The following is a 26,404-nucleotide window of genomic DNA, read 5'->3' as shown; positions in this document are numbered from 1 at the left end:
CATTTTGTCACAGGAGAGTAGCCTCAGAGCTTTGACTCACTAATTTCTCCCGAATTGATCGGTTTCTGAAGTTAATTTGATTTTGTTTATTTGGTTGGACACAAAAAGATGTCCTGAATTGATCAGTTCCCTCACCTCATGACCATTAATTAACTTAAAAGGGCTGAAGCCTGTTGATTAATTAGAGGCATTCTTAATAGCGCACAAGTATCAAATCCCTCGATACCAGCCCTGCCTTGACTATATGCTCTAATTATTGTCTTTAAAGTTTGATGGCTCCTTTCTAAGGCACCTTGTGATTCAGGGTGAGAGGCGGACAACTTAAATTGCTTTATTCCTAGGTTCATTACTTGTTTAAACAACTGTGATATGAAATTCGAGCCCTGATCAACTGTATTTCTTTTGGTAATCTATATATTGTGAAGAATTTGGTTATCTCCTCTACAATCACCTTTGTTGTAATTTTCCTTAAAGTTATTGCTCCTCGGAATCTCGTGGACATATCCACGATTGCCAGTGAATACTAATTTAGTCTTGGGCGGGATCCTACAGAAGCAATTAGGATCCTGTCAAAAGGTTCCTCTAATGCTGGAATTGGAATTAAAGTTGCAGGTTTTATTACTGCTCAAGTTGTTCCTATGACCTGACGTGACGATTGACAGAATTTGTCTACGGGCGAGATTTTACAACCTTGCTCGCCCTGAAACTGGAAAATCCTGTCCGAGGTCAGCGGACCTTTCCATGGTCCGCTCCTCACCTGCTCAGATTCCCGTGGCGGGCAGGACGGTAAAATTTCGGCCTGAATCTTTATGTAGTCCAGGTAATAAGAAATGTTTTGACATCTTCGCTTGAGCCTTCCTAATTCCCAAATATCCAGCCATTGAAATTTCATGAGCAAGTGTCAAAGTGTCATTCTGGTACCCAGATGGTATCACCACCTGCTGCACTGTTGCCCACTTTTCATAGAATCATAGAACCCTACAGTGCAGAACAAGGCCGTTTGGCCCTTCGAGTCTGCACCGAACACAATCCCACCCAGGCCCTACCCCCACATCCCTACACATTATACCCACTAATCCCTCTAACCTACGCATCCCTGGACACTAAGGGGCAATTTCTTAGCATGGCCAATCAACCTAACCCCGCACATCTTTAGACTCGAAGCAGTCTCAATTTCCTCATCAAAACACTGTCCTTGATGGAATAACATTCTGGAATGTAATCTGCTTCTCCTCCTGAATAAGCTGTCTGGTGATAGCTGCTTTGATTCTGGATCCTGCTGTTGTAACTCCGCTAACTTCAATGAACTGAACACGTCAGCCTCGTCCCCTTCAACTTTCTGCTCACGAATAATTTCCCCAGGAGTCGATTCAGCTAACTGAATTCCAGAATCTTCCCCCTGTCCTTTTGATTCTTCTCCTTCCTGTTTCAGCTTGTGTGCCTGTGACCTTGTCACCACACAACCTGAAAACAATCCAGGATTCTCTTTCTGTAAAGCCTCTGTTGATTGTGCCTCAACAGGCCGCTCTGTCACAGTCGGCATAGTCAATCTCCGTGATCCAGCTATATCATTCCCTAGAATAAATTGAACCCCTGCAATGGACAGTTTCTCTATTATCCCAGCAATCACCTCTCCTGTTTTCAAATCACTTCTCGAGTTTACTTTAGATAATGAAATGGGTCTGACTCCCCAGGGAATTCCACTAATTAACACTATCCCCTGCAATAACTCTTCTGGCAACAGATGGCACTGGCATCCTTCAGCTTGCTCCTTATATTACACTTTTATCATCACTAGGTATTTTATATCTCCAGTTTCCTTGCTGATTTCCTTTCCCTACACTTAACTGTTTGTGTGAAACATCACACACATTGGCTAAAAATGTGGGGCGGCACTGTGATTAACACTGCTGTTTCACTGCGCCAGGGACCCAGGTTCGATTCCCGGCTTGGGTCACTGTCTGTGCAGAGTCTGCATGTTTCCCCATATCTGCGTGGGTTTCCACCGGGTGCTCTGGTTTCAGTGAAGTCTTTCAAGTCTGAAAGATGTGCTGGTTAGGTGCATTGGCCATGTTAAATTCTCCATCAGTGTACCCGAACAAGCGCTGCAGTGTGGCAACTAGGGGATTTTCACAGTAACTTCTTTACAGTGTTAAAGTGAGCCTACTTGTGACGTTAATAAATAAACTAATAAAACAGCAGCTTCCGAGATCTCTCTGCTTTGTCTTTCACCTAAATATGCCTTGATGTTTACTGGAATGCTATTTCTTCCATAAGTGTAACCTTCCTTGAATCTTCAAAAGTCTTGTCTAATTTCAATGCCCTGAACTAGCAATTTGGTCCTTAATGCTTTTAATCGATACTTACTACTTCCTATTTTCCAGGGAATTTCATAGTCTGGGGAATACTTTCTAGGGAATTTCACAGTAACTTCATTCCAGTGTTAATGTAAGCCTTACTTGTGACTAATAAATAAACTTTAACTTCCCTTGCTTTCTTTTTCCCTTTCTTCCAATTTAAGTCTTTGCCTTTCCCTATCTCTCATTATATTAAACTGCTGCCTTTGCAGCTGAAGTCTAACTACCTCTCGCTGTGAGACACTATTTTCAGGTGTCTTGCTTTAAATGCTGGGCGAACAAAGAACAACACGGCACAGGAAACAGGCCCTTCGGCCCAACAAGCCCGCGCCGCCATTTTAACATTGTGAGTGCCCTCTTCTACCTATGACCTCTGTCAACGCCTATTGGGCTCCACAATAAAGGAATTAGAACCAGATTGAGGGACGCCTAATTTAGGGACAATTTGTTAACGCCAATCAGCCTAAGAGCATGTTTTTGGGGTGTGGGAGGAAACCGGAGCACCCAGAGAAAACCCACGCAAGCATGGGGAGAATGTGCAAACTCCCACGGACACTGACCCAAATCCATGTATCTGCACAGCAAACAGTGATAGTCACTGAGCTGTCATGTTGCCTGTCAGCTGGTCCAGTTTAAGTGTACACTTGAACCAAATAGGCCTATGAAATTCCAGTTTTATTTCCATCTCTACTTTACCATCTAATTCCCTGTTTCTTCCTAGTCACAGATTTCAAATACTCCATAGTCACGATTTTCATTTCCAGAAGTCTCCGTAATTGCCAAAACCATTTTGCAGTGCAACCGCTTTAAAATCTCTCATCACAAAACTCCTGAGTTCAGTGTTCTCCACATTCTGATACCCTTTGAATTCACAAACCCCAAACCACACGAGGAATTTTAATAATCCCACTAAGAGCCCCCAAATTTGTTATGCCCCCAGCAGCTGTTAATTACTGAGCAAAACCCAAATTCCAGAGGGAAACTTGGCATATGCGCCAAACCACTTTTTTGTTTTCTGAATTAAAAGCGCTGATCTCGATAGTAAGAAGTCCAGTAACATTTTTGGGATTAAAAGTAAAATCCATAGAATCCCTACAGTACGATGGTAGGCCATTCGGCCCATTTGAGCGTGCATCCCACCGAGGCCTTTTCCCTGTAACCCAATGTATTTACCTTGCTAGTCCCCCTGACACTAAGGGGCAGTTTAGTAGAACCAGTCAACCTAACCTACACATCTTTGGATTGTGGGAGGAAACCGGAGCACCCGGAGGAAACCCACGCAGACACGAGGAGAATGTGCAAACCCAACACAGGGCAAGAATTGAACTCGGGTCCCTGTAAGGCGGCAGTGTAAACCACTGGGCCACTCAAGTGAAAAGCTTATTAACAAGAAGAAAAGAAATCTTAAGCATACAAGATTACAGTTACACAGTTAAAATTAGTAATGCAAAACATTCCCCCCTGAGAAACTCCCTACTTAGTCAGACCCACAAGAAAATACCTTCCAGGCAACACTCCCTTACAGAGGTTTAACTGTAAAATTACAGTAGTATTACCTTAGGCAAAGCTGCTGTGGCTTTAGTAAGGTACACCGCACAATTACACCAGTCTGCTGTGGATATCCAAGAAAGCTTCAGAACCCAGACTGCTTTCACAGCCCGAAACCTTTCTGGCAAGACAGGATGGTTGATCCAAACTTTCCTTCTCCCAGCGCAGAGCTGTTTTCAAGAGATTGTCCCCACACAGCCAACACCTAGGTCCTCTGCAGTAACTTTAAAATACCCTTCTCCGCTTCCATCTCAGCTTCCATTGTTCTTGCACCTGTTTGAAATTCAAATCCTTCTAATATAAAACCTTGCATACATACATTTTATTAACCCAATGCAGAGACAAAATATATCATACCCTCTTCTGTTTAACCATGGAACTGCTGTAAGATAAAAAAAAGTTTCTTGTTACCTTTAACTTCTGCCTGATATTCAGACAACTTATCTAAAAACGTAAACATTAGACCCAACTTGTGCCTCAAACCCACCGTTATATCTCATTACAAATGCACAAACCTAACACTTCTTTCATGTCTTAAACCTCCCGGACAACCTATCTCTAGTAACCTGTGCCCAGCTTAATTCAATAACTTATATACACACAGACACACACCATTCTTCACAGAATAACACAATATTCCTCAAAGATATTTTAAAAAATAACTTCCATTCTCACACTAGAATTAACTAAAACCACCTAAGGGGTGATTGAATTGAGGTGTTTAGGAAGATTAAAGAAGTTGATAGGGTAGAGAAGGACAATCCGTTTTCTTCTGTCAGTAGGAGGAAAGGTTATTGAACAATGGGCCACTTTCAAAGATGAGCTAGTTCCAGCACAGTCAAGTTGAATCACTTTACAAGGGAATTGTAGGGCAAACAAATCCTGACATCCTGGGTAATAACAGAGAGTGGAATTTAAGATAAAGAAGAAAAATAGTACTAATGACAGATATCAGACAGAAAATACAACTAAAAACTAGGTTGAATGCAGCATGTTCAGAGAGGAGGTCAGAACGTAAGCGAAACAAAGAAGAGGTATGAAAAGAGGTCAGCAGCTAACATAAAAGGGAATCCCAAAGGCAACTGTCGGTATATAAGCAGTTAAAGAGTGATAAAAAGAGGAGCAGGGCCAACTAGGGACCAAAGAGGGTACTTTCACATGGAAGCAGACTAAGTAGCTGAGGTCTAAATGTCTTTGTACCAAAGACAAAGGTGCTACCTAGGCCAGGATGAAAGATGAGGCAATTCAGACACTTGAAGGGTTTAAAATTGAAGAGAAAGTATTAGATGGGCTGTGTGTACCTAAAAGTTGATACAGCATCAGGGCCAGATGAGATGCATTCAGGGATACTGAGGGAGGTGAGAGTAGAAATTGCGGATACACTGACCATAATTTTTCAGTCTTGGACTCTGGTGCCAGAGGAGGGGAGAATTGTAAATGTTACTCCTTTGTTAGGATCCCAGACGAGAACCCCAAGGTATATTGTGAAGCTAAATGAAGCAGCTTAGCTGTTAACAGTTGAACAATATTTAAAAATGAGAGGAAGCAACATTACTTTCTAGCTTGTGACTGTTTCGGTTCCAAATAAGCAACATTCTTTCTTACAGATTAAATACCACTTTAAATACAGTTAGCAACCCTGAATATACTTGCTATAGAGTGTAGGCAGTGTTGAAACTGTCAAAGGGAAAATGAGTCTCAGAGCAGCTTGTAAAAACCCTGCCTTCAAACAGCTCTCAGCTGGAACAGCAACTCTAAAAACGACAAAAGCTTCTTTCTCTCTGCACACTCATGTTATCACATGAACTTAAAAGCCCATTAGCTCTCTCAAAGTAACACATCGCTAGCTAAACTCAATTTTTAACTTGCTTTCTCAATCCTTGACCTGAATGTTTTCTAGACACACTAGTGCCTGTAGAATAAAGCTGAATTTTTAAACATTTCCTTTAAACATAAAATATATATAAATTTACATCCATTGCATGACTATCATCGTGTCTTGTTCAAAGAGGAATATAAGACAGCAACCATGGGCCAGTTAGTTTAATCTCGATGGTGGGGAAACTTCTGGAAACAATAATTTGGGGCATAATTAATAATCATATGGACAAATGCAAGTTAGTTAAGGAAAGACAGCATGGATTTCTTAAGGGAAAATTGTGTTTAAGTGATTGACTTGAGTTTTTGTTTGAAGGGAAAGCAGCGGGGTTGATGAGGGCAATGCAGTTGATGTGGTGTACATGGACTTCTGAAAGGTATTTGACAAAGTGCCACACAAAAGACCAATGAGCAAAGTTATAGCTCATGGAATGAAAAGGACAGTAGCAACATAGATATAAAATTGGCTGAGTGATAGATTATAGAGTGTAATAGTTGATAGATGTTTTTAGGCTGAAGGAAGTTTGTAGTGGAGTTCCCTAGGAACTCATTATTAGGACCTTTGCTTTTCCTGACCATAGAATCATAGATTCCCTACAGTGCAGAAAGAGGCCATTCAGCCCATCTAGCCTGGACCAAGAAGAATCCCACCCAGTAACTTCACGTATTTACCTTGCTAACTCCCCTGACACTAGGGGGCAATTTATCATGGCCAGTCAACCTAACCTGCACGTCTTTGGGCTGTGGGAGGAAGCCAGAACACCGGGAGGAAACCCACACAGACATGGGGAGAATGTGCGGAGTCTGCACAGTCACCCAAGGCTGGAATTGAACCCAGGTCGCTGGTGCTGTGAGACAGCAGTGCTAACCATTGTGCTGCTGTGCCACCTAATGTACATTAATGATCTAGATATTGGTATATACAGTGCACATATTAAAATTTTATGGCTGATGTGAAATTTTAAAGGATTGTGAACTATAAGGCGGATGACGTAGAACTTTAAAAAATCTCAGATAAGTTGGTGGAATGTACAGACAAGTGGAAGATGAAGTACAATTTGGAGAAATGTAAAGTGATTCATTTTGGTGGGACGCACCCCCTTTACAGTTGCATCCTTAATTTTGTATTGTCTCCCCATGTTCAAAATTGGCAAAAGAAGCAAAAGCAAAATGAAAAAAAAACTTTTCACACCCAGTGGTTTGAGTCTGGAATGTGTACGACCTGAGAGTGCGATGGAGGCAGATTCAATCAAAGCATTCAGAAGGGAATTAGACTCTTATCTGAAGAGGGAGAACATGCAGAAAGCAGGAGCAGAACCTTCACCCTCCATTGTAAATTTCAAATTTGAGATTAGGTAAGGACATTAAGGGTTACAGAACCGAGATAGGTGAATGGAATTAAGATACATATCGGCCGTGACCTAACTGAAGGGTGGCCGAGGCTCCAGGGGCTGAATGGCATACTCTGGTTCCTGTGTTCCTGAGTCTTATTTAAAGGGCATTTTCTTCACAACTGGTTGCCAATGCATTCCAAAGTTAGGCCCTTGATGTCTGTAACTTAATATCTTGCTAATGAAGTCTTTTTAGAATTGAGGTATTTAATGGTGCGCACGTGCACACTTAAGCATAAAATTTTATGAATCTGTTTCTTTATCTGGAGCCTGACCTTTTTTCAAATTCAGTTTAAAAAATAGTAATTCTGGTTCCCTGTTGGTTCATTAGCTTGTACTGATATCCAGATGGAAGATAATCACATTGCCTTTGCCAGATAGCGGCTTGTTTTCATGTGATGTGCAAGGTCCATCATTCATGGTTGACGATATGTAACTCACTGGGCCTCTTGGGGGCAGGTGTCTGGACTTCGCCAGCAGTGGCTGTGCGGTGGCAGTGTACAATTAAGGACCTTTCCCTAACATTCCATTGGGGCACTTGACTTTCTGACATTTCAAGCTCCCTGATTCTTGCCTGGTATTAAATATGTTATTTGTCATTCTAAAATTACCACCACACAATTTAAAGATGTTTCCCCTCTGAAGGCATATTTATATATGCTGAGGGTATAAACTAATCCTTTCCTTCCTCCCAAGGTAGGAACAGCATGTGTCAGATCCATAATAGTGCTGCCTATACACTGACCCATTAAACAATCGTAAGCTGTGTGCCGCATGGGTTAGATACAGAATAATAGCCCCTGAATATAGACCCATGAAACACTCGTAAGGCAGGTATAACATGGGTTAGATACAGAATAATGCTTCCTCTACATAGACTAAATAGACTGGGTCTGTACTCGTTGGAGTTTAGAAGGATGAGGGGGGATCTTATAGAGACATATAAGATAATGAAGGGGATGGATAGGGTCGAGGTAGAGAGATTCTTCCCACTTAGAAAGGATAGCAGGACTAGAGGGCACAGCCTCAAGATAAGGGGGGGCAGTTTAGATCGGAGTTAAGGAGGAACTTCTTCACTCAAAGGTGAATCTCTGGAATTCTCTGCCCGTTGAAGTGGTGGAGGCTACCTCGCTAAATATGTTTAAGTCACGGGTAGATAGGTTTTTGACAGACAAGGGAATTAAGGGTTATGGGGAGAGAGCGGGAAAGTGGAACTGATCCACTTCAGATCAGCCATGATCTTATTGAATGGTGGGGCAGGCTTGAAGGGCTAGATGGCCTACTCCTGCTCCTATTTCTTATGTTCTTATGTACATGGACGTATTAAACACACTTTGGGCAAGTACAACGCGGGTTTGATATAAAATAAGCTCCCTCTATATCGCCTAAATGTTATACCTTTCCCTAATCCCTGAAGAGCACTCTCATTGCATAATTTTGAAATCAACAAACCTCAAGATTTCTTTCAGTCGGATTACTGATTTGTGTAAGTTATTTGCTAATGCAGAATAGAGTCGAAATTATCCAGTTTTTTCCAGGAGACAAAGAAGATTAACAGTATCCATCATTGAAAGGCCAGTATCTGACCCATGGCTCCATCCAGTTCCATTAGTACGCCCAATTCCCATAGCAGGCAGGAGGTACATCAATATAAACTTCAGATGGTCTTACTTCCATTGTAACTCTAAAGTACGAGGTAGGGAAGTTTGGGGTTTAATTTGTAGAAGATTATCTAGAGTTTGAGTTTCAGGTAATTGTGCTCTGAAGATGAATTAAATTTTTTTTTTGAACTGGTCAGCCTGTCTCCTGTAATCCCATTTCAGTCTGATGACCTTCAGAATTATATTTTTCTGGACTAAAGCTTTGGTTTTAGAATGTTAAATTAATACAGTAGAAGAACATGCAGCCTTTATAATGAGAGGATTTGAGTATCATAATGAGAGGATTTGAGTATAGGAATAAGGATGTTTTCCTGCAATTGTGTAGGGCATTGGTGAGGCCACACCTGGAATATTGTGTGCAGTTTTGGTGTCCTTATCTGAGGAAGGATGTCCTTGCTATAGAGGGAGTGCAGCGAAGCTTTACCAGGCTGACTCCTGGGATGGCAGGTCTGTCATATGAGGAGAGACTAAGTCATTTATCGTTATATCCATTGGAGTTTAGAAGAGTGAGAGGGGATCTCATAGAAACTTACAAAATTCTAACAGGATTAGACAGGCTAAATTCAGAAAGAATGTTCCTGATGGTGGGGAGGTCCAGAACAAGGGTTCAGAGTTTGAGGATAAAAACTTTTAGAACTGACGTGAGGAGAAATGTCTTCGCCCAGAGAATAGTGAATGTATGGAATTCACTACCATAGAAAGTAGTTGAAGCCAAAAAGTTATCTGATTTCAAGAAGAAATTAGATATAACTTAGGGCAAAGGGGACCAAGGAATGTGGGGGAAGGGGGGATTTGAAATTTGAATTCAATGAGCAGCCATAATCAAAATGAATGGTGAGACAGGCTCGAAGGGACGAATGGCTTACTTTTGCTTCTAGTTTCTATAAAAGCCACAAGCCACCCCATCCTTTTCTAGTTTAATTGTTCTCCATTTTGAGACCAGCCTCATCAAAAGGCAATTGGAGAAACACCTGAGAAGCAGGCAGGCTAGAGGATTTTCACAGTAACTTAATTGCAGTGTTAGTGTAAGCCTACTTGTGACTAATAAATATACTTTTATTTTACTTGTTACAATGTAGACCAATGGCAGCACACTGTGGTGGTCAGCTGACCTGTTACAATGTAGACCAATGGCAGCATGCTGTGGTGGTCAGCTGACCTGTTGCAATGTAGACCAATGGCAGCTTGCTGTGGTCGTCAGCTGACCTGAAACAGATGGGGATTGGGGGAGAGCATTTGTGGCCCGTCTGGTCAGTCAATGAATTGATGAAACCTTAACTTTGTGAAGTCGTTTCTTTTGTTTATTATTACTTGCGATACTCCCTGTACATTGACCTTCTAAACACTCGTAAGGCAGGTACGGCATGTTGATAGTCATTGTGTGGTCCACAACTCGGAAAGATGGGTGATGCTGAAGCAGGCAGGCGATTATGAGGACACCTCAACATTGGGGTGCCTGAATAGAGTCCATGAAATGGGGGTTTAAACTAATTTGTCAGGGGATGGGAAAATGAGCTGTAGTCCAGAACCCAGTGTTGAGTGTAGTGAGGTACTGAGGAGGGCATCAAAGTCGCAAGAGTATACCGGCAGACCAGGAAGGTGAGTTGAAGTGTCTACTTCAATGCAAGGTGCATCCGGAATAAGGTATTCTTTTGATGAAGAATATCTGCATCCTAGTCTTCAGGAGCTGAGTGAATGGTGCAAATGAGGGTGGTTGAAGTTGGGGGGAGGGAGTTTATTTATAGGATTTTAGTTGTGATCAGTATCTACACAGGAGATTTCCTTTCTCCTGTCGCAGGTTTGTTGTGGAGATAATGTCGATTGGAATTCCTTGCTTGTTTATCTGATGGAGTCTGTCTGCGCACCGAGAAATTCTGCTAGTCATAAAGACAGACCCTTAATCTGTGTCCTGCAATATCATCTTTGCTAATACTCCTTATCCAACTCATTCCTATAAAGTACTGTATGTGCTTTTTTTGCATCTTCTGAAAATGTGTCAGCCTCGTTAAATTTAGAAATGGATGATTAATTCAGAGGTGAGCACGTGCTAATGTTGACTTTAGGTAGAATTGATTTAGTTTTTGGAATGATTGTCTTGTTTCTCTTACTTTAGAATCATGACATCTCCATTCTCTGTAATAGCTGGACTTAATTTTCCAGCGGGGATCAGTGCCCACCTGTGTCACCAGCGCAACCTTTGGGAGGTGGCTTCTGTTATTAAGCAGACCCTGTTCTCACCGTCCTGTTAAAGAGGGACAGCAGGCTTGCGAGTCTGCAAGGCCAATCAAATAATCCCCGGCGATATCAGACTGGCAGCACCACCCGGAAAGGTGGGCACTGCTGAAGCAGGCAGGTGATCATGAGGACACCTCAACATTGAGGTGCCTGAATAGAGTCCATGAAATGGGGGTTTTAAGCTAATTTGTCAGGGGGATGGGAAAACGAGCTGTAGTCCAGAAGCCAGTGTTGAGTGTAGTGAGGTACTGAGGAGGGTATCAAGGTCGCAGGAGTGTACAGGCAGACAGGAAGGTGGGTTGAAGTGTGACTACTTCAATGCAAGGAGCATCTGGAATAAGGTGGGTGAACTTGGAGCGTGGATTGGTACTTGGGACTATGATGTTGTGGCCACTACAGAGACATGGTTAGAACAGGGACAAGAATGGTTGTTGGAAGTCCCGGGGTATAGATGTTTTAGTAAGAGTAGGGAAGGCGGTAAAAGAGGTGGAGGAGTAGCATTGTTAATCAAGAATAGTTCAACAGCTGCTGAAAAGCCGTTCGAGGGGGATCTGCCGACTGAGGTAATATGGACTGAAGTTAGAAATAGGAAAGGAGCGGTCACGTTATTAGGGGTTTTCTGTAGGCCCCCAAATAGTAATAGAGATGTGGAGGAAGAAATTGCAAAGCAGATTATGGATAGGTGTGGAGGTCACAGGGTAGTTATCATGGATGACTTTAACCTTCCAAATATTGATTGGAACCTTTATAGGTCAAATAGTTCAGATGGGGCAGTTTTTGTACAGTGTGTACAGGAGGGTTTCCTGACACAATATATGGATAGGCCGACAAGAAGTGAGACCACGTTGGACATGGTACTGGGCAATGAACCGGGCCAAGTGTTAGATTTGTTTGTAGGAGAGCACTTTGGAGATAGTGACCACAATTCAGTGTCTTTCATTATTGCAATGGAGAGGGATAGGGCCATACAGCAGGGCAAGGTTTATAATTGGGGGAGAGGTAATTATGATCTGATTAGGCAAGAATTAGGGAGCACAAGATGGGAATAGAAACTGTCAGAGAAAGGCACAAATGAAAAGTGGAGCTTGTTCAAGAAACAAATACTGCGTGTCCTTGATAAATATGTCCCCATCAGGCAGGGAGGAAATGGCCGAGTGAGGGAACCGTGGTTCACAAAGAAGATTGAATGTCTTGTCAAGAGGGAAAAGGAAGCGTATGTAAGGATGAGAAAACAAGGTCCAGTTGGGTCGCTTGAGGGTTACAAGGGAGCAAGGAATGAGCTAAAAAAATGGGCTTTGGAGAGCTAGGAGGGGACATGAGATGTCCTTGGGGTCGGATCAAGGAAAACCCCAAGGCTTTTTACTCTTATGTGAGAAATAAAATAATGACCAGGGTGAGGGTAGGGCTGGTCAAGGATAGCAGTGGGAAATTGTATATGGAGTCAGAAGAGATAGGAGAGGCAATGAATGAATACTCTTTTTCATGAAGGAGAGGGGCCATGTTTTTGAGGATGAGAGTGTGATACAGGCTGATAGGCTGGAGGAGATAGATGTTCTGAGGGAGGACGTGTTAGCAATTTTGAAAAACCTGAGGGTTGATAAGTTCTCTGGGCCAGATGGGATACATCCTAGGATACTTTGGGAGGCAAGGGATGAGATTGTGGAGCCTTTAGCTTTGACCTTTGGGTCCTCACTGTCCACGGGGATTGTGCCAGAGGGCTGGAGAGTAGCGAATGTTGTTCTTTTCTTCAAGAAAGGAAATAAGAATGACCCTGCTAATTATAGGCCAGTTAGTCTTTTTTCAGTGGTCATTAAGTTCATGGCAAAGGTCCAGAGGGATAGGATTTATGACCATTTGGAAAGATGCAGTTTAATCTGGAATAGTCAGCATAGATTCGTGAGGGGTAAGTCTCGCCTCACAGATTTGATTGAAATCTTTGAGGAGGTGACTAAGTGTGTGGATGAAGGTAGAGCAGTTGATGACGTATACATGGATTTTAGTCAGGTGTTTGATAAGGTTCTCCATGGCAGGCTCATGACAAAAATAAGGAGGTGTTGGATAGAGGGAAATTTGGCTGATTGGATAAGTAACTGGCTATCTCATAGAAGACAGAGAGTGGTGATGGATAGAAAATTTTCAGACTGGAGACCAGTTATCAACAGTGTACCATAGGGATCAGTGCTGGTCCTGTGCTATTTTTATCAATGACTTGGGGGAGGGGGCTGAAGGGTGGGTTAGTAAATTTGCTGATGACACCAAGATTGCTGGAGTAATGGATGAGGTGGATGGCTGTTGTAGTCTGAAAAGAGACATTGATAGGATACAGAGCTGGGCCAAAAAATGGCAGATGGAGTTTAACCCTGATAAGTGCGAGGTAATTCATTTGGTCGGACAAATTTGAATGCGGATTACAGGGTCAACGGCAGGGTTCTGAGGAGTGTGGAGGAACAGAGATCTTGGGGTTCATATCCACACATCTCTGAAGGTTGCCAGTCAAGTGGATAGAGCTGTGAAGAAGGCTTATAGTGTGTTAGCATTTATTAACAGGGAGTTTGAGTTTAAGAGCTGTGGGTTATGCTGCAACTATACTGGACCTTGGTAAGATCACTTTTGGAATATTGTATGCAGTTCTGGTCACCTCACTATAAGAAGGATGTGGAAGCATTGGAGAGAGTGCAGAGGAGATTTACCAGGATGCTGCCTGGTTTGGAGGGTAGGTCTTATGAGGGAGCTGAGGCTTTTCTCTTTAGAGCGGAGGAGGATGCGAGGTGACTTAATAGAGGTTTATAAGATTATGAGGGGAACAGATAAAGTGGACGTTCAGAGACTATTTCCTTGAGTGGATGTAGCTGTTACTAGGGGGCATAACTATAAAATTCATGGTGGGAGATATAGGAGGGATATCCAAGGTAGGTTCTTCACTCAGAGTTGTTAGAGTGTGGAATGCGCTGCCTGTTGTGATAGTGGAGTCGGACACTTTAGGAACTTTCAAGCAGTTATTGAATAGGCACATGGAGCACACCAGAATGATAGGGAGTGGGATAGCTTGATCTTGGTTTCAGACAAAGCTTGGCACAACATTGAGGGCTGAAGGGCCTATACTGAGCTGTATTATTCTATGTTCTATGAAATAACCAGGCCCTCAGCCCACTGGACAGAAACTCCTCTGCAGAATTTGTGAAGGACGGGGTTGCTGCATTTCATCCCGATGGCCTCTTCACTGGGGCACGGAGCCTCTGGCTCTTGGGAGCTGTTCCCATGTGGTTCCCTTCGACTCCCAATACTATCTCCACAGGGCCAGGAAAATCCAGCCTTCTGAGTCAGCAGCAAATATTTCTTGCCACATGAATTGGAATCATTTGTGTGTCACATAATGCAACACAGCTCCATGTATTAAAGTCCTCCTCGTAAATAAAACGTACTCTTATTGTTGACTGGGATTCAGAACCCCCATTACAAAATTGAGATACCTTGGGCAGGATTCTTCCATGCCCCATCGGCAGGTTCGGTGCTCAGCAGGGTAGAGAGGAGGTAATTGAGCGAGGCCTGACTGGAATCTTCTCCCCATGCTCGATTCTCTGCTACGCCAGTGGAAACACGAACTGGTCCAGAATACGTTTGTAACAATGTGGCACACAGAAGTCCAGAACAATGCCTGGGCTTCCTCCAGAGTTTAGGATGGGGGCTGCCACCAACACTAGAGTCTGGAGCACCATAGCAGTGGGGGAGCATCTATCAGGTGGACCTTCTAGCTTCAGTGTCATTGAGGAAGTCCATTTTCTATCCTCAGTGCACTCCCGGAGATCTATGTTTCTTCAACAGTAAGAAGTCTCACAACACCAGGTTAAAGTCGGTCAGGTTTATTTGGAATCATGAGCTTTTGGAGTGCTGCTCCTTCATCGGATGACTCACCTGATGAAGGAGCAGCACTCCAAAACATTACCTGATTTCAAGAAGAAATTAGATATAGCTCTCAGGGCTGAAGGGATCAAGGAATATGGGGGAAGGGGGCGTGGGGTGGGTTGAAATCAGGATATCGAATTTGATGATCAGCCATGATCAAAATGAATGCGGGAGCAGGCTCGAAGGGCCAAATGGCCTATTCCTGCTTCAAGTTTCTATAAACAGCCACATCCCATCCCACCCTTTTCTGGTTTAAATTGTTCTCCATTTTGAAACCATAATGAGATCAGCCTCATCAAAGGCAATTGGAGAAGTATCTGAGAAGCAGGCAGGCTAGACGACTTTCACAGTTACTTCATTGCAGTGTTAATGTAAGCCTACATGTGACTAATTAATAATTTTAATTTTACTTTTACTTCACCTGTTACAATGTAGACCAATGGCAGCATGCTGTGGTGGTCAGCTGACCTGGTAGAAACAGGAAGCAGATGGGGATTGGGGGAGAGCTTTTGTGGCCCACCTGGTCAGTCAATGAACTTAATGAAACCTTTACTTTGTGAAGTTATTTCTTTTGTTTATTATTACTTGCTACTGATCCTTTACTTCATCCCAAGGTAGGTGCAGCATGAGTTAGACACAGAATAATACCCCCTGTACGTTGACCTGTTGAACACTCGTAAGGCAGGTAGAGTATGTTGATATTCATTGTGTGGCATCACTTTTGATGAAGAATATCTGCATGCTAGCCTTCAGGAGCTGAGTGAATGGTGCAGATGAGGGTGGTTGAGAGGGGGGGGTTTATTTGTAGGATTTGAGTTGTGATCAGTATCTACACAGGAGATTTCCTTTCTCCTGTAGCAGGTTTGTTGTGGAGATAATGTCGATTGGAATCCCTTGCCAGTATATCTGATGGACTCTGTGCACTGAGAGAAGTCATCAGGTTCTGCCAGTCATAGCGACTGGCAATATCATCTTTGCTAAAACTCCTTCTCCAACTCATTCCTATAAAGTACTGTATGTGCTTTTTTGCACCCTCTGAAGGTGCATCAGCCTCAGTGAATTTAGAAATGGATGACTAATTCAGAGGTGAGCACGTGCTAATGTTGACTTTAGGTAGAATTGATTTAGTTTTTGGAATGATTGTCTTGTTTCTGTTATTTTAGAATCATGACATCTCCATTCTCTGTAATACTTGGACTTAATTTACAGCGCCCACCTGTATCACTAGCGCAACCTTTGGGAGGTGGCTCCTATTAAGCAGCCCCTGTTCTCACCGTCCTGTTGAAGAGGAACAGCAGGCTTGCAAGGCTGCAAGGCCATCAAATGGTCAAAGAACAATACAGCCCAGGAAACAGGCCCTTCAGCCCTCCAAGCCTGCGCCGCTCATGCTTCCAACTAGACTATTCGTTTGTATCACTCCATTCCCAGTCTGTCCATATGGCTATCTAGATAAGTCATAAAAAATCCCAGCGTGTCCGCCTCTACCACCTTGCTTGGCAGTGCATTCCAGGCCCCCACCACCCTCTGTGTAAAATACGTCCCTCTGACATCTGTGTTGAACCTTGCCCCCCTCATCTTGAACCTGTGACCCCTTGTGTTCGTCACCTCCGACCTGGGAAAAAGTTTCCCACTATTCACCCTATCTATGCCCTTCATAATTTTATACACCTCTATTAGATCCCCAGCGATATCAGGCCAGCAGCACCACTCTGAAAGATGGATGCTGCTGAAGCAGGCAGGCGATCATGAGGACACCTCAACATTGAGATGCCTGAATAGAGTCTGTGAAATAAACAGGCTCTAAACCCGTAGGACAGAAAACCCTCTTGCACAACTTGGGAAGGACAAGGTTGCTGCATTTCATCCCCATGGCCTCTTCATTGGGGCACGGAGTCTCTGGCTCTTGGGAGCCGTTCCCTTCCACTCCCAATCCTACCTCCACAGGGCCAGGAAAATTGAGTCAGCAGCAAATACTTCTTGCCACATCAACTGGAATGATTTTTATATAATGTAACACAACACAGCTCCACATATTAAAGTCTTCCTCCTAAGTAAAACATACTCTTATTGCAGACTGGGCTTCAGAACCCCTAATACAAAATTGAGACACCTTGGGCAGGATTCTTCCATGCCCCATCGGCAGGTTCAGTGGTTGGCAGAGTAGAGGGGAGGTAATTGAGCGAGCCCTGAGTGGAATCTTCTCCCCATGCTCGATTCTCTGTTACGCCGGAAATATGAACTGGTCCAGCGTACGTTTGTAACAATGTGACACACAAGTCCAAAACAATGCCTGGGCTTCCTCCAGAGTTTAGGATGGGGGCCGCCACCAACATTGGAGCACCATAGCAGTGGGGGAGCATCTATCAGGTGGATCTTCTAGCTTCACTGTCATTGAGGAAGTCCATTTTCTATCCTCAGCCTGCTCTCGGAGATATATCTTTCTTTCTTCAATGGTAAGAAGTCTCACAACATCAGGTTAAAGTCAGTCAGGTTGGTTTAGAATCACGAGCTTTTGGAGTGCTGCTGCTTCATCAGATGACTGTAGGAGCACCATAGAGTGGAGATACAGATAGGCCTGAATCTTGTGCATGATCTACATGTGATTGGCAGGCCCGGAAACACCTGCAATTTCCACTTCCGGCCACAGTCACGACGGACCTGTGACGTCGCACTAGCTGGCTGCTTAAGAACCAGCCAGCGTGAAATGTGCCCAGACATTGGCTTGGTAGGGGCGGCGAGTTCCGGGTGTCAGCTCCGGGGACCTGGCAGTAGATTTAAAAGCAACAGAGGCTGAGATTGTTTTAAGGATGTAGATGGAACATTCCAGCTCTGAATTATCATCATTAGACATTGTCATGACACCTGCACCCATTGGACATGCCTGCTGGGAGTGCGATTCTGGCAGACAAATAAACCCGTTGGACTTTAACCTGGTGTTGTGAGACTTCTTACCGTGTTTACCCCAGTCCAATGCCGGCATCTCCACATCATATCTCATAGAAGACAGAGGGTGGTGGTGGAGGGAAAATTTTCAGACTGGAGGCCAGTTACCAGCGGTGTATCGCAGGGATCAGTGCTGGGTCCTCTGCTATTAGTGATTTTTTTATCAATGACTTGGAAGAGGGGGCTGTAGGGTGGGTCAGTAAATTTGCTGATGACACCAAGATTGGTGGAGTAGTGGATGAGGTGGATGGCTGTTGTAGGCTGCAAAGAGACATTGATAGGATGCAGAGCTGGGCCGAAAAATGGCAGATGGAGTTTAACCCTGATAAGTGCAAGGTGATTCATTTTGGTAGGACAAATTTGCCTCTTTTAAGTGCTGCTATCTGTCTGTGGTTCCTCCTCTCCCATTCTTTTCCATGCTGCTGTCTGTTTCTGGAGGCCCCTCTTGTTTTTTTTTAACTCCAGTTGTCTTTCACTGGGATACCCTCTCTCCTCTTAGCTGCTGCCATCTGTCTGGACTTTTTGATGCCTGCTCTGCCCTTCGTTCTGCCCTAACTGCTCCCCTGGATGAAATATTTAATTAAGCACAGGCTGGCATTGAATCTTTAATCTATTTGGTTGAGATCAGCGGTTAGGCTGGCTGACCCTTTCAGACAACCATTTTATTTTAAATTAAACCATGGACCTAACGGAGCCCTTCATACTGATGCGATGTATCCATGGATATTAGCTCTCCAGGGAATATTTGGAGGCTTTTTACTGGTTCCTCTTGCTGCAAAAGTTTTAATTCTCGGTGGATTGTTTATTAGTCTCACACTGGGTTGTATTTCCACTTGCAGTATGGAGCTCCCACTAACTTGACCCAGAATGCAATTGCTTTGAGACGTTCCTTTTCATCTCAGCTTTTCTCACCTCAAACCCCTCTGTTCGGTTCCTGCCGGACGCTGTAGGATCCCTGTTAACTCTTGAGTGAGCTACATTTCATTTGCAGCAGCAGTTAATTGCTGTCTTGCAGCTTCCGAGCAAATCGGTTTTCAGCACTGTATTTTTGACAGATTTTGCAAATCGTTAGTTTGCTTTGATGAATATTTTCCATTCACATGGCCTCAAGAATTTGCAGCTACCTGGAGAGTTGGAATAATTTATCAGCCTTAACTCTTAGACTGTGAGCAGGCTCGCCGAAACTCCTGTCTCTCTGGGGACTGGTTTCCTTTGCTTTCTTTCCTTATGTATTATGACGCTGAGTGAGCTTGTCTAGGCTGACACTGCAGTGCAGTGTTGAAAGAATGCTGCGTTTTCATACGGGCCATTTTTCAGGTGTGATGTTAAATCCAAGCCCCCTTCTGCCTGTTGACATGGATATAAAAGATTACAGTGATGCTATTGCAAAGAAGAGTAGGAAAATTCTGTCAGTGACTTGGCCAACATTCCACCTTAAATGGATTATCATTCATTTATTGTGTTGAGGAAATTGACTCATATTGTTTTGAATAGCAGCATTGCACTTATAAATAATCATTGGTTGCTGGGGCATCCTGAGTGTGTGATAAGGTGTGGTATGTAAAATAGAGACTCTTTAATTTGTGCTTAATGCTCTCTCCACTCACATTGTTTGTACTTTTAGGACTTGATTAGCTGTAAAGACTCGCATTTCAATCATTATTCTGTAAATTGGGTTTGTGCCTTTATATGCCATGTTTGTGGAAAGATCTCCCACTCACCTGACAACGGAGCAGCAAGTGCTCCGAAAGCTAGTGGCGTTTGCTACCAGATAAACCCGTTGGACTTTAACCTGGCGTTGTGAGACTTCTTTACCCAGTTTACCCCAGTCCAGCGCCGGCATCTCCACATCATATCTCGTAGACAGAGGGTGGTAGAAGGAAAATTTTGTGACTGGGGACCAGCTACCAGCGGTGTGCCACAAGGATCAGTGCTGGGTCCTCTATTTGTGATTTTTATCAATGACTTGGAGGACGGGCCTGGAGGGTGGGTTAGCAAATTTGCCGATGACACCAAGATTGGTGGATTAGTGGATAAGGTGGAGGGCTGTCGTAGGCTGCAAAGAGCCATTGATAAGATGCAGAGCTGGGCCGAAAATGGCAGATGGAGTTTAACCCCGATAAGTGTGAGGTGATTCATTTTGGTAGGACAAATTTGAATGTGGATTACAGGGTCAATGGCAGGGTTCTGAAGAATCTGGAGGAACAGAGAGATCTTGGGGTTCATATCCACAGATCTCTGAAGGTTGCCATTCAAATGGATAGACCTGTGAAGAAGGCCTATAGTGTGTTACGGTTTATTAACAGGGGGTTAGAGTTTAAGAGCTGTGGGGTTATGCTGCAACTGTACAATATTCCACACTTGGAATATTGTGTGTAGTTCTGGCCACCTCACTATAAGAAGGATGTGAAGCATTGGAGAGAGTGCAGAGGAGATTTACCAGGATGCTGCCTGGTTTGGAGGGTAGACCTTATGAGGAAAGGTTGAAGGAGCTGGGGCTTTTCTCTTTAGAGGATGTGAGGTGACTTAATAGAGGTTTATAAAATGATGAGGGGGATAGATAGAGTGGATGTTCAGAGACTATTTCCTCAGGTGGATGTAGCTGTTACTAGGGGGCATAACTATAAGGTTCATGGTGGGAGATACAGGAGGGATGTCCAAGTAGGTTCTTTACTCAGAGTGATTGGGGTGTGAAATGCACAGCCTGTGGTGATAGTGGAGTCGGACACTTTATAAACTTTCAAGTGGTTATTGGATAGGCACACGGAAGGATAGGGAGTGGGATAGCTTGATTTTGGTTTCAGACAAAGCTCGGCACAACACCGAGGGCCGAAGGGCCTGTACTGTTCTATGTTTCTGTGTTATGTTTCTATATTTCTCATTATTGCAGCAGGCACTGATTTAACCTTTGGAACAATTTGATATTATATACTAAAAATGATAGTGCAAAATAGGACAGGAACAGTAATACTATTTCTCTACTAGGTTCTGTGATTGGGTCTGGCATGGAAAGAGATCTTGTGCAATCTGTCTTCGTAATTTGAGGATAGGCCGGCTATGTTGTAGCACTGATTCACGGAACTAACCTAACTTGAATGCCGGGATGTGGAAGCCATACTTTTCCCCCTTCCAGTCATTCAATTATACGCTTATGTAAAATTCTGCCCGTGGGACACAGCCTAATGGTGGAAATTTCCACACCAAGGGTTTACAGATTTGGAACTCTGTTCCCTGAGAGGCTCTGGATGCTGGGGAACAACACTGAGGTGACAGAGTTTTATTAGGTAAGCTTATTAAAAAAATATAGTTGGGGGAGGTGGGGGGGCAAGTACTTGAAAAAAGATATTTAATTGAATGGTGGAGCAGGCCCCAGGGGCTGAATGGCCTACTTTTGTTCCTTACTGTGCTACAAAGTATTTAAAACCCTACTCCTCTTGCGGTGTATGCTGTTGGTGCATATGAAGCACAGGATGTCAGCTTGCTTTATTTGAGTCTGGCTTATTCGCTAATAATTGGCCTGATTGGTGTTTGCAGGACTGAGGTGTTGTGGCTGGGTTCAATTCCAGTGAAGGAGTGCCATCAGGCAGCTAAAAGAAAATCATCAACAGATCCCTACTTGACACTAGTGGTCTCAGTATCACCACGTGACATAGTGGGGGGCTCCCAACCATTGTTTTCAAGATCCTGAAACCTTTGTCTAAACTGGAAATCCAAATGAAAAACAAAAGCAGCCCTGGCACTTGCTGATCCGAATCTGTAGTCAAAATAGAAGAGAGTTTAAGGTTTTAATTGTGACTCATCATCAGAAGTCATGGGGTAGAAGACCCTGCCTTATTTTCCATGTTTGCTTATTAATGAGTCACTGAAGGTTCTTGGTGTGATGCGATGTAGAATGGTTCATTTGGTGGAGCGGCACACTATATATATATTTTATTTATTTATTTATATATATATAGATATATAGATTTGTATCTTGCTTCAGAGAGGTTTACAGCATGGAAACAGACCCTTTAGTCCAACTTCTTCATGCTGCCCTTTTTCTTTAACCGCTAAAGTAATCTCAATTAGACCATAAGACATAAGAGCAGAATTAGGCCACTTGGCCCATCGAGTCCGTCATTCAATCATGACTGATATTTTTCTGAGCCCCATTCTCCTGCCTTTTCCCCAGAACCCCTGACCCCCTTAAAAATCAAGACCCTATCTATCTCTGTCTTAAAGACACTCAATGACCTGGCCTCCACAGCCTTCTGCGGCAAAGACTTCCACAGATTCATCACTCTCTGGCTGAAGAAATTCCTCCTCATCTCTGGTTTAAAGGATCGTCTCTGTAGACTGAGGTTGTGCCCTCTGGTTCTGGTTTCTCTTACTAGTGAAAACATCCTCTCCAGGTCTTTCAGGCCTTTCTAGGCCATATCAAGGCCTTTCAGTATCCTGTAAGTTCCAATAAGATTCCTCCCTCATCCTTCTAAGCTCCAATGAGTACAGACCCAACCGTTCTTCATATGACAAGCTCTTCATTCCAGGGATCATTCTTGTGAACTGCCTCTGGACCCTTTCCAAGGTCAGCACATCCTTCCTTAGATACAGGGGCCAAATGGGGTTTGACCAAAGTCTTATACAGCCTCAGAAGTACATCATTGCTCTTGCATTCTAGCCCTCTCAACATGAATGCTAACATTGCATTTGCCTTCCTAACTGCTGACTGAATCTGCATGTTAAACTTAAGAGAATCTTGAATAAGGACTCCCAAGTCCCTTTCTGCTTATGATACCCTCAGCATTTTCCCATTTAGAAAGTAGTCTATGCCTCCATCCTTCTTCCAAAGTCCATAACCTCACACTTTTCCACATTATATTCCATCTGCCACTTCTTTGTCCATTCTCCTAATCTGTTCAAGTCCTGCTGCAGCCCCCCTGCTTCCTCAATACTACTTGGCCCTCTATGTATTTTTGTATTATCTGTAAACTTAGCCATAGTGCCTTCAGTTCCTCCTTCCAAACCGTTAATGTATATTGTGAAAAGTTGCGATCCCAGCACTGACCCCTGAGGCACACCACTAGTCATCGGCTGCCATCCTGAAAAAGGCCCCGTTATTGATCTTCTGCCAGTCAGCCAGCCAATCCTCTATCCATGCCAGGATCTTACCCTTAACACCATGGGCACTTATTTAACAGTCTCCGATGCAGCACCTTGTCAAAGGCCTTCTGGAAATCTAAATAAATCACGTCCCCTGGTTCTCCTTTATCTAACTTCCTTGTTACCTCCTCAAAGAATTCCAACAGATTTATCAGACACGATCTCCCTGCAATGAAGGCGTGACGACTCAGTCCTATTTTATCACGTACTTCCAAGTACTCCGCAATCTCATCTTTAATAATGGACTGTAAAATCTTGCTAATGACAAAGTCGGGCTAAATGGCCTATAATTTCCCACCTGCTGCCTTCCTCCCTTCTTAAACAGCAGTGTTACATTAGCTACTTTCCAGTCCTCTGGGACCCTCCCTGCCTTCAGTGATTCCTGAAAGATCACCAATGTCTCCACAATTTCTTCAGCTATCTCTCTTAGAATCCTGGGGTGTAGTCTATCTGGTCCAGGTAATTTATTCACGTCAGACTTTTCAGTTTTCCCAGAACCTTCTCCTTAGTGATGGCCACTACACTCACCTGCGCCTCCTGATTCTCCTGGAGCTCTGGCATCCCACTGCTGTCTTCCACCATGAAGACTGATGCAAAATAACTATTCAGTTCCTCTGCCTTTCTTTATTTCCTATTATCACTTGTCTAGCCTCATTTTCCAGTGGTCCAATATCTATTTTTGCCCCTCTTTTACCTTTTATATATTTAAAAAAAAACTCTTCCTATCTATGAAGCCTGTGCCACAAGAGGACACAGGTTTAGGGTGCTGGGGAGTAGGTACAGAGGGGATGTCAGGGTTAAGTTTTTCACACAGAGGCTGGTGTGGAATCGGTCACTGGCAGTGGTGGTGGAGGCGGATTCGATAGGGTCTTTTAAGAGACTTTTGGATAAGTACATGGAACTTAGTAAGATGGAGGGTTATAGGTAAGTAGGTAGGGACGCGTTCGGTACCACTTGTGGGCCGAAGGGCCTGTTTGTGCTGTAGTTTTTCTATGTTTCTATCCTTTATATGACTAGCTAAAGGTTTATTTATTAGTCACAAGTAGGCTTACATTCACACTGCAATGAAGTTATTGTGAAAATCCCCCAGTCGTCACACTCAAGCACCTAACCAGCACATCTTTCAGACTGTTGAAGGAAACCGGAGCGCCCACGCAGAAATGGGGAGAACATTCAAACCCCACACAGATAGCGACCCAAGCCACGAATCTAACCCGGTTCCCTGGCACTGGAGGGAGCACTGCGAACCATTGTGCCATCCAGCTTTTATGCTGTCCTTGACTTCTCTGGTCAGCCGTGGATGCCTTGTCCTCCTCTTAGCATATTTCCTCCCTCTTGGGATGAATTTCTGTTGTGCCTCCCGAATTACCCCCAAAATCTCCTGCCATTGCTGTTCCACTGTCTTCCCTGCTAGGCTCCCTTTCCAATCAGTTCTGGCCAGCTCCTCCCCGATGTCTTTGTCGTTACCTTTATTTAATTGTAATACTGTTACACCTGATTCCAGCTTCTCCCACTCAATCTGCAGGGTAATTCTATAATTTTGTGATTACTGCTCCTTCAGGGTTTCTTCACCTTAAGTTCCCTAATCAAATGCCTCATTACACATCACCAAATCCAGAATTGCCTGTTCCCTAGTAGACTCTAGGGAAGCTACTCCAAACTGCTGTAAAAACTTCTCTTAGATGTTCCACAAATTCCTTTCCTTGGGATCTACAACCTACCTGATTTTCCCAGTCCACTCGCATATTGAAGTCCCCCATGATTATACTAATATTTCCTTTTTTATATGCCTGTGTTTGGCCCATATCCCATATCTACCCATCTTATCCATGTAACTGTCTAAATGCTTTTTCAAAGACAAAATTGTTCCCACCTCTACTACTACCTCTGACAGCTTGTTCTAGACACTCACCACCCTCTGTGTGAAAAGAATTGTCCCTTTGAACCGTTTTGTATCTCTCACCTCTAGTTTTAGACTCTCCTACCTTTGGGAAAAGATGTTGACTACCTGGTTGATCTATGCCCCTCAACCTCTATAAGATCACCCCTAAGTCTCCTACTCTCCAGAGGAAAAAGTCCCAGTCTATCCAGCCTCTCCCAATAACTCAAACCATCAAGCCCCGGTAGCATCCTAGTAGATCTTTTCTCCACTCTTTCTGGTTTAATAGCATCCTTTCTATAATAGGGTGACCAGAACTGTACGCAGTTCATTTTTAGAATCAATGGGGTCAATTTTTGGCTTTTGAGCAGCTGATTTGACTGACTTTGGTTTTTCCTCCAGTTTTATTGTTGCAAGCTTGACCTTTAATCTGTTTTGTACTTCCCACAATGTGAATTAATTTGGATAGTTATGCAGCACTGAAGCTCCGCAGGCTGCAATAGCCGTGATAGCAAAGCAAGTTCCTCTTTCTGAACCCTCACAGCGCAAAGTTCACAATTTCCATTACTCTTTCCTGCCTACAAGGTTTTAAGTTTTATCGTGGCCATGTAATGAGAGAGGCTAACACAGCTTTAACAAAGGACAGTTTTTAGGATATGGCTGGCATTTATTGCTATACCAAAGCGGCTGGTCAGCTGCCTTCTTGAGTCTACGCATCCTGTGTGGTGAAGTTTCCCCCACAGTGCTATTAGGTAAGCAGTTCCAGGATTTTGACACAGTGGTAATGAAGGATCAGAGATTTATATTTGGATGCAGTGTGGCTGGAGTACAAATTCTTGTCACGTTGCAATCGAATAGAAATCTCAGAATTTGGAATACAAATTCTAATTGATGGTCTGAAATGCATCACTTGGGGTAAATGTGTGGGGTTAAGGCATGGGGTGGGATTGTTGTCAGTGCAGACTCGATGGGCCGAATGGCCTCCTCCTGCACTGTAGGGTTTCTATGATTTGGAGGGAAACATGATGGTGTTCCTATGAGTCCGGTATTCTTGTCATGTTCTCAGTACTAAAGATCTTGGATTTGGGCAATGGGGTGTCCTGTCAAAGAGCTGCCCACAGAGCTCTAGAAGCAAGATATTGAGTCTCACCTGATCTATCCAGTGAAGAAAATCAACCACTGGATGTGCAGATAACATGCTGCAGCAACAGAACTCAACCTAATTTGTGCCTCTTCTGGTGTGTTTGCAGAGCTAAACCCATCGATGGGTTTCTGGATGACTATGCATTCGTTATACGAGGCCTGTTAGACCTGTATGAGGCGTCCTTTGATGAACAGTGGTTGGAGTGGGCTTTAAAGCTCCAGCAGAAACAGGATGACTTGTTCTGGGATGCCAAAGGATTTGCATATTTCTCTGATGATGCCCGTGACCCATCTGTGCTAATTCGCATTAAAGAAGGTGAGTGTTCC

At 43.6% G+C, this 26,404-nt stretch overlaps 1 protein-coding gene across 2 annotated transcripts in view; it reads left to right on the top strand.

The window, feature by feature from the left end:
- The window catches only part of spata20 (spermatogenesis associated 20), a 368,934-nt gene that overhangs the window by 125,571 nt on the left and 216,959 nt on the right, over positions 1-26,404 (top strand). For both annotated transcript variants that reach the window (XM_080209099.1, XM_080209101.1), the window contains exon 13: positions 26,185-26,393. In XM_080209099.1, the coding sequence (XP_080065225.1) occupies positions 26,185-26,393 (209 nt within the window). The remainder of the gene's footprint in view (positions 1-26,184; positions 26,394-26,404) is intronic.

The sequence above is a fragment of the Carcharhinus amblyrhynchos genome, chromosome 21, assembly GCF_965287045.1.
Source record: "Carcharhinus amblyrhynchos chromosome 21, sCarAmb.v2.hapA, whole genome shotgun sequence".
NCBI lineage: Eukaryota > Metazoa > Chordata > Chondrichthyes > Carcharhiniformes > Carcharhinidae > Carcharhinus > Carcharhinus amblyrhynchos.
This window is presented reverse-complemented; position numbering and strand designations above follow the sequence as displayed.